The sequence below is a fragment of the Lotus japonicus genome, chromosome 5 (genome assembly GCF_012489685.1).
Source record: "Lotus japonicus ecotype B-129 chromosome 5, LjGifu_v1.2".
NCBI lineage: Eukaryota > Viridiplantae > Streptophyta > Magnoliopsida > Fabales > Fabaceae > Lotus > Lotus japonicus.
Window position 1 is genome coordinate 30109509 of NC_080045.1, and position 8669 is coordinate 30118177.

The following is an 8669-nucleotide window of genomic DNA, read 5'->3' on the forward strand; positions in this document are numbered from 1 at the left end:
TGATCGTCAATTCTGCTGCTTTTCTCTATGTCTTTCTGTGCTCAAGGTTTTGAGTTTTTTGTAAAAGTGTTCAAATAACTTGATTTCAGTGTCTAAACTTATTGCCTACATGCCCAAGAGCATGAATATCCAGTTGTTTTCTGCTGAATCTCGCCGAATCGTCGCAGAGCTTCAATTCTGTGAAAATACCCATTTTCTGAACAAAGCTTCGTTCTTTGGATTAAAAACTCTCGACTGAGCTTAGTGCCAGTAGGATTAGTTGTCATAAACGTCGTTAGGGACAACACCATCAAATTTGTTTTTCGAAATTTTGATTTTGAGCTTTCAGGCTAAAAACACTGACCAAAATACCCCTGTGTTAGTTTTCTACCCGATAATTTTTCTGAGAGTTTCCCTGGCCTAGATATCACCTAAGAATGCCTAGGAATTGATTTAGATCAAAGAAAAAGTTCGGAAACCCTATTTTCTAAAGTGGCCGAAACCTGTTTGTTAGGGTACCGTGTCCAAAAATAATTTTTGGGTCTGTATGACCTAAGCCATTGCGTAGCTCTTTCAATTGTCGAAATTTTGGCGTTGGTTTCGTGTCATTCCGAGTTCTGTAGCTCGAGTTATGCGCATTTTAGCGAAAACATGTCTTATTGTCCATTCGTACCTAAATGTCGAACTCTAGAGCTTCGAAAGCTTCTTTTTGGTTTTTGATAGTGTTATTAGTTGTTTTGTTTCATAGCGACTAAGAAATGATACTTTGCTTAAGGTTTGGAACGAGTTGAGCTGAGGAAAGGGACTTTGGAGCAATTGGTGAAGTTTCACAACTGAGGAGGACGCCCGGGGAACTTGCTGGGTTCGAGAGCTTTATTTTGGATTGGACTGGGATGTTGAGCTTGGATGGAGAAATTGGCTAAGGTAAGGGTAACTCAGTTTTAGCGCATCTTTGAGTCTTGCATGCTTTTATCGCACTGCATGCGTTTGAGATGAAGGTGTTTAATTTGATTGGCAAGTGATTGAAATATTTGCATGTTTTGCAATGTTGTATGCTTGCTTATGTTGAATGTTTCTGAGGCTTGTGCTAAATGTTTTCTGAAGGCTTCGGCCGAGTGAACTTATTGAGACGTGTGTCTCCGTTTTCTGAGAGGCTTCGACCGTTTACTGGTTTATGTCATTACTGCTTTCTAGTTGATATGACAGGGTTATGTTTTCCAACACTGAATTATTAATTCATCGCTCAATAGAGCTTGATGTGGTTGTACTGATATGGAATTGAGATGACGTATGCTTGTTAACATTAAGAGTAACATAGGGTTACTCTGTCTTGATTATTGGATTTGAAATTGTTGATATATATTTGTGCATATGCGTTGTTGGATTGTACTGTGTGGCCTTCGTGGCGGACTGTGTGGCCTTCATGGCGTACTGTGTGGCCTTCATGGCGTTATTAAGTGACAGATCAGTGGTTTTCGTTCCAAGTGATTGTCCCGTCTTGCGAGACGCTTTTGATTTGACCGACTGTGTGGCCTTCGTGGCGTACTGTGTGGCCTTCATGGCGTTATAAAGTGGCGATGTGGTGGATATTGTCCCACGTGATCGTCCCATCTTTCGAGATGTCCTAAAGTGGCAATGTGGTGGTGATTGTCCCACGTGATTTTTTCGTCCATTGTGGCGTTAAGTGGCGGTGTGGTGGTGATTGTCCCACGTGATCGTCCCGTCTTGCGAGACATTGCGGATCGATCCATATTGGTAGAAGCATATAGTCGCATTATAGGACACTAACATTTAATTATGCTATTATCTGATTTAATTATATATCGTTGATTATGTTTATATTTGCTTTAATTATATATCGTTGATTATGTTTATATCTGCTTTAATTATATATTGTTGACTATGTTTATATCTGCTTTAATTCTATGTTGTTAGCTTAATTTATCGGAATGTTTTGGAGCTTTTGAAGTGACGATGTGGTGGATATTGTCCCACGTGATCGTCCCGTCTTTCGAGACGTTATCAAGTGGTAGTGGAGTGGATATTTTCACATGACTATCCCGTCCTTCGAGGCGTTACTTAGTGACAATGGAGTGGATATTTTCACAGGACTGTCCCGTCTTGCGAGAAGTTATTGTTTGATTGATATTGTTGAGGATTATTGATATCTGATTTGTTGTTATATTGTTGAGGATTATTGATATATGATTTGTCGTTATATTGTTGAGGATTATTGATAGTTGATTTGTCGTTATATTGTTGAGGATTGTTGATATCTGATTTGATGTTATATTTTTGAAGTTATTGTTATCTGAATTAACCTATGCTGTTAAGTTATTGATTCATGAGTTAGTTTATGTTGTTAAGTTTTGTTGGTATCTGTTTTAAAACCATATCGTTGATTTTGCTGATATGCCGATATGTTTAATTCTGTTAAATATATGATTCGATTTCATGATCGATAGGATGAGTTGTCATTGAAATTCGTATTCACCTAGGACAGATGTGATACACAATGTTGCAACAATGTGTAGCACAACAAAACACAATCAGAGTATTAAAAATAAACAAACAGTTAAACAGACATACACAAGGAGTTGTTAACCCAGTTCGGTGAACATCACCTACATCTGGAGGATACCAATCCAGGAGTCAATTCACTATCAAATAATAGCTCTCAGGTCACATGAAAGTCCCTCCTATACCTAAGTACTCCCCCTTAGTATAGAGCCTCTTTTATGTCCACCACTATTACACAAGTGAATCTAGCTTAGCCCTTCTCCTCTAAGCTATGAGAAAACTTTCTCTAACCCCTAATGACCACTGCCACAGCGATCATATCATGTTTATCAACAAACAAGTTTGATGAGATTACAACTCACCTAAACAAATCAACTTAGTACTTTGATGAACGAAAGCACTAAGTTGGTACAAAACTCACAAGAGGACACACAAATAAAAACCCTAAGATCAGTATATATCTCTCTGAATCCCCCACCTGCAGCTAGGGTTTATAAGTTCCTTTATATAGACGTTCACATGAGGCTTGGATCTTCAATGGGCTAAACGTCATAGAGTCCACTAACACACTTCTGGAAAGAATCTTCATGGAATCAAATCTTACCAGGATAAAATAACAGAACCAAGTAAAACAGAATTCAAACTTTGAGATAGACTTGGTTCACACGCTATCAATCTTGTTACTTCAGCCAAGATTAAAACAAACACGCCTTCAGAAGATAAAACGCACAGCATAGAATAAATCTTCTGAATCCTCATGCAATCAGCAACCTCACAACAAACTTGACTTTAACGACTGAACCAGCAACATACGTAATTCCACCATGTTGCTCCAGATGTTGGAACATATGGTTGCACATCATGGTTTGAGCAAAATGCAGCCAATCAAAAGAACTACAATCTCCCCCTTTGGCAAATTTTTGCTAAAACATGATTAGAAAGCCAAACAATGCAAAAACAACCATACTCATCCATTAACACAAAACCGCACACAGCATATGATGAACTGAACACACTACTGAGTCGGAATACCAATACCATACTTAGTCTGAATAACAAAAACACTCAACACCATTCTCCCCCTTATTAGCAGTATTTGTCAAAGGGTGCAGAGAGTCAGCAGAAGCCAACAAAATATTACAACCAGATTGAATGGAGAAGGAACAAATACACTAAGCACTAGCAGAAGTGTCATCATCAGAAGTACCAGCAGCATCTTGATCATCAGCAGCATTGTCTTCAAGAGGCCTCTTGCCTTTAGCCAACTGCAGAATGAGAGTGTCCACATTCTTCTTCCTCAATGTACAACTAGTAATTGTGTCCTGAAGCATCTTAGACACCGCAATAAGCGCAGCAATATGAGTCTCAGGAGTCTTCTGAGAGGAAGTACCCTCCCCCTGAGTCATCTCAGCCAAATCAGCAACATCAGAAACATGGGCACCAGCTAGCAGCCTGGAATCAATAGTGAGAAGACTAGCTTTCTTGCTAGGAACCTCATCATCAAGGAGAATTTGAGGATGTTGACTTAAAATAATCCCACAAATTAAACAAGGAAAACCAATAGGAAGCCTGACAGCAAAAGTTTCAGCATGCTTCATAGTTTGAGCAAAGACATATTCACCAAAATCAAACTGAGTTTGAGTTCCAACCAGATAAATTAACTTTGCCAAACCTGAAGAAACATCTGAGCTATGTGTAGTAGGAGCCCAATTTGCAGCACCAATGCGATTCAAGATAGCATACTTCACACTCAAATAAGTAGAAGACAGCAATCCTTTAGCAGGCCATACCATATTCTGACCAGCCGTGAGTTCTTTAGTGATAGCACTCAATGACAGCTCTTCATTTCCTGTGGCAACAGTGCTCCTTCCCAAATACTGGTTAATGATCTCAGGTGAAAAATGGACACACTTACCACGCACAAAAACTTTCCTGAACTCAGGATGCCCAGAAACAGTGCAATTTGTAGTCACATTCACAATAAATTCTCTCACCAACTTGTCATAGCAGCCACCTATCTCAGTAACAGTTTTCAATAACCCAGCAGCCTCAAGAAGTTTCATGATTTCTTGACAATGCAGAATCTCACCAGTCAATTCCCTCTCTTGAGCAATCCTGCGCTGATAAACATACTTCCACTTACCAACACTCTCTTCAGAGTGAAAAGAAATATTATCCAAAGGAGCAGCAGGCACATTTTCTGGAATTCGTTTCCCAATCTTACGCTTCTGAGCAGCAGGACCAGTATCTGACTTATCCAACTCCTCAATTGGAGTCTCATCAACAACAGGAGCAGCATTGTCTTTGTGAACCTTTCTCTTGACATTCTGGACAACAGGAGTATCATCATCAAGAATAATGACCTTCTTGCGCTTCTTGTTCTCACTCAAACCCAAACCTAACTTCTTGCCAGAGGAACGCGTAGAGTACTTACGAACAACAGTCATCTTTTTCCTCTTTGAAGCAACAGAAGCAGAAGCACCAAGGGTGTTGAGCAACACCTCATCAGATTCTGAGTTCTCAATGACATTCTGAACATCCTCGACATGCATATCTTTATCAACAGAGGGAGTAGAGACGGGAACCATTACCTCTTCTTCAAGATGATCAGAATCCTTGTTGCAATCAGTATCAACACCGTGGTTTGATTGGTTGTTGCTTGGTGATGGAACAATTGGATCTACATTTGCATGTAAAACTTCCTTGAGAGGAGTGTCCAACACTTCAGTGATACGAAAATCAGCAACATCATCACCTGTACTTGAGTTGATTTCAGCCTCGAAATTTACTCCCTGGGTTGCCTCAGAGCTTCTCGTTACCATCTTCTTCTTTGCTTTGGACGCATCTGACTTGGATCGAGCCTTTTTCCCTTTCATCTTACTCGGATCAGACGATGGTTGAGGAATACCTTGAGCAATTGCGATTTCAGAGGTATGAGGAGAGGATTTTGAAACCTTTGAAGATTTTGGGGTTTTGGATTTCAAACCCAATACCTTTACCCCGTAAGCATTCATCTCAGGAGTGAGTTTCTTGCTAGAATCTTGACTCATGGTGAAGAGGACACAAAGAAAGAAACACGGGTCTTCAAGAAAAGGATGAACGGTTTTGGAGTGAGTTGCAGAGATTTGAAGTTGTGCAGTGGAGGTTGCAGGAGAGGTTATCAAGAAACAATGGAAATTCCGGATTACGCGTGCCTCAAACGTTATGACAGAAGAGCCGTTGGCACACCACAATCCCTTTGATTGCTATAATTCCTCAAATAGGCAGATACCTAATAACTGTCTCAATTTTTCAAACTGTGTGGCATCCAGAGCTTTGGTAAAAATATCTGCTAACTGCTTTTCAGTTGAGTCATGTTTCAAAGTAACAACACCATCTTCAACCAACTCCCTGATGAAATGATGACGAATATCAATATGTTTTGTTCTGCTGTGCTGAATTGGATTTTTGGATATGTTGATAGCACTTAGATTGTCACAAAACAATGTCATAACATCTTGTTGCACATTATACTCCTTTAACATTTGTTTCATCCACATCAACTGAGTGCAACTGCTTCCAGCAGCTATATATTTAGCTTCTGCCGTAGAGAGAGAGACACAATTTTGCTTTTTACTGAACCAAGAAATTAGATTGTTTCCAAGAAAGAAACATCCACCTGACGTGCTTTTCCTATCATCAGCACTTCCAGCCCAATCTGCATCACAGTAACCTGTTAACACTGAATTAGTGTTGTGAGAGTACAAAATGCCATAATCACTTGTACCACTGATATACTTAATGATCCTTTTCACTTGAATGAGATGACTAGTCTTTGGTTCTGCTTGATACCTAGCACAAACTCCAACTGCAAAAGTAATATCTGGTCTGCTGGCAGTGAGATACAAAAGACTTCCAATCATGCTTCTATATAAACTAGGATCCACATCAGTACCTTTCTCATCCTTTGTGAGCTTGATATGAGTTGCAGCAGGTGTTCTTTTGTGACCCGCATTCTCAAGACCAAACTTCTTAACAATCCCCTTAGCATACTTACTTTGTGTGATGAATAAGGTATCTTCCATCTGTTTTACCTGAAGTCCCAGAAAGTAAGTTAACTCGCCTACAAGACTCATTTCAAACTCAGATTTCATTTGTTCAACAAATTGTTCCACCATATGGTTCGACATGCCACCAAACACGATGTCATCAACATAAATTTGAGCTACCATGAGTTCACTGCCATTTTTCTTAACAAACAAGGTTTTGTCAATGCCACCTTTGTGATAACCATTGTTGATCAGAAACTCTGTTAATCTTTCATACCAGGCTCTAGGTGCTTGCTTTAAGCCATACAGAGCCTTTTTCAATTTGTACACATGATCTGGAAAACTTGGATCTACAAACCCTTTAGGTTGTTCCACATAGACTTCTTCATCCAGGTAACCATTCAAGAATGCACTCTTGACGTCCATCTGATATAGTCTGAATTTTAGCAAACATGCTACTCCTAACAACAATCTGATAGATTCAAGACGAGCAACAGGAGCAAATGTTTCATCAAAGTCTACCCCTTCTATTTGAGAGTATCCCTGAGCAACTAGACGAGATTTGTTCCTTGTCACATTACCACTTTCATCAGACTTGTTCCTGAATATCCACTTAGTTCCCACAACATTTGCATCATCAGGTCTTGGAACCAATTCCCACACTTCATTTCTCTTGAACTGTCCCAGTTCCTCTTGCATGGATTGAATCCAGAACTCATCAGCCAGAGCTTCTTTGACATTCTTTGGTTCTATTTTTGATATGAAGCATGCATTAGAAACTAGATCCCTTGACCTTGTAATAACCCCATCATTCAGATCACCAATGATATTTTCTTTTGGATGTATCTTCTGAATTCTAATAGAGGGTTCTTTGGTAGCTAAAGGCAGTTGAGAGACAGTGTCTTCTTGTTCATTTTGGAATTGAATTGCTGGCTCATCTGGTTCCCCATCAGTACACTCATACGGTAGATCATCTTCATCATGTGCTTGTTCCGTTCTCTCATTGGATGTATCATCAACAACAACATTAATGGATTCCATCATGACTCTCGTGCGGATATTATAAACTCTGTAAGCTCTGCTGTTTCCAGAATACCCCAGAAATATTCCAACTTGACTTTTAGGATCCAGTTTTCTCCTATGTTCTCTGTCAGTCAGAATGTAGCACTTGCTCCCAAAAACATGGAAATACTTCACTGTAGGTTTCTTTCCTTTCCATAGTTCATACTGAGTGACTGTGTCTCCTTGACGAATAGTGACACGATTGTGAATGTAGCAGGCAGTGTTGATGGCTTCAGCCCAAAAATGATATGGTAGATTTTTTGCATGCAACATAGCTCTAGCAGATTCTTGCAATGTCCTGTTCTTCCTTTCAACCACTCCATTTTGCTGAGGAGTGATAGGAGCAGAGAATTCATGTTTGATTCCTTCAGATGAGCAGAACTCAGAGAATTGACCATTTTCAAACTCTTTTCCATGATCACTTCGTATTTTGACAATCCCACTCCCTTTTTCCCTTTGCACTTGGAGACATAGTTCTTTGAACACTTCAAAGGTGTCTGACTTCTCCTTCAGAAATTCTACCCAAGTGAACCTGGAAAAATCATCTACACAAACAAAAACGTACCTTTTTCCTCCCAGACTTTCCACTTGCATTGGCCCCATCAAATCCATGTGCAGTAGTTCAAGCACTTTTGATGTAGTCAGATGTTGTAACTTCTGGTGAGACATTTTGACTTGCTTCCCAATCTGACATTCACCACAAACCTTTCCTTCTTGGATGTTCAACTTTGGTATCCCTCTAACTACTTCCTCAGCAACAATCCTTTTCATACTCTTAAGATTCAGATGACCTAACTTTTGGTGCCAGATTCTAACTTCATCTTCTTTAGACATCAAACATAGAGCAGACAAAGATGTTGTTTCAGAGGTCCACATGTAGCAGTTGTCCTTTGATCTAGCTCCTCTCATCAGCACATCCTTGTTCTTATTTTTGACAACACACCCAGACTGTTTGAATACCACCTTCAAGCCTTGGTCACAAAGTTGACTTATGCTGATCAAGTTTGCAGTTAACCCTTCAACTAGCAAGACATCATCAAGGTTTGGAGATCCTGTGTCAGACAATTTTCCAATTCCTCT

The 8669-nt window shown here is 39.7% G+C and overlaps 1 protein-coding gene across 1 annotated transcript; it reads right to left on the reverse strand.

The window, feature by feature from the left end:
* Window positions 1-3671: 3671 nt before the first annotated feature.
* LOC130719418 (uncharacterized) lies at window positions 3672-5549 on the reverse strand. Its single transcript, XM_057570045.1, has one exon. It carries the CDS (start codon window positions 5547-5549, stop codon window positions 3672-3674), a length of 1878 nt encoding a protein of 625 aa, XP_057426028.1.
* Window positions 5550-8669: the final 3120 nt, after the last annotated feature.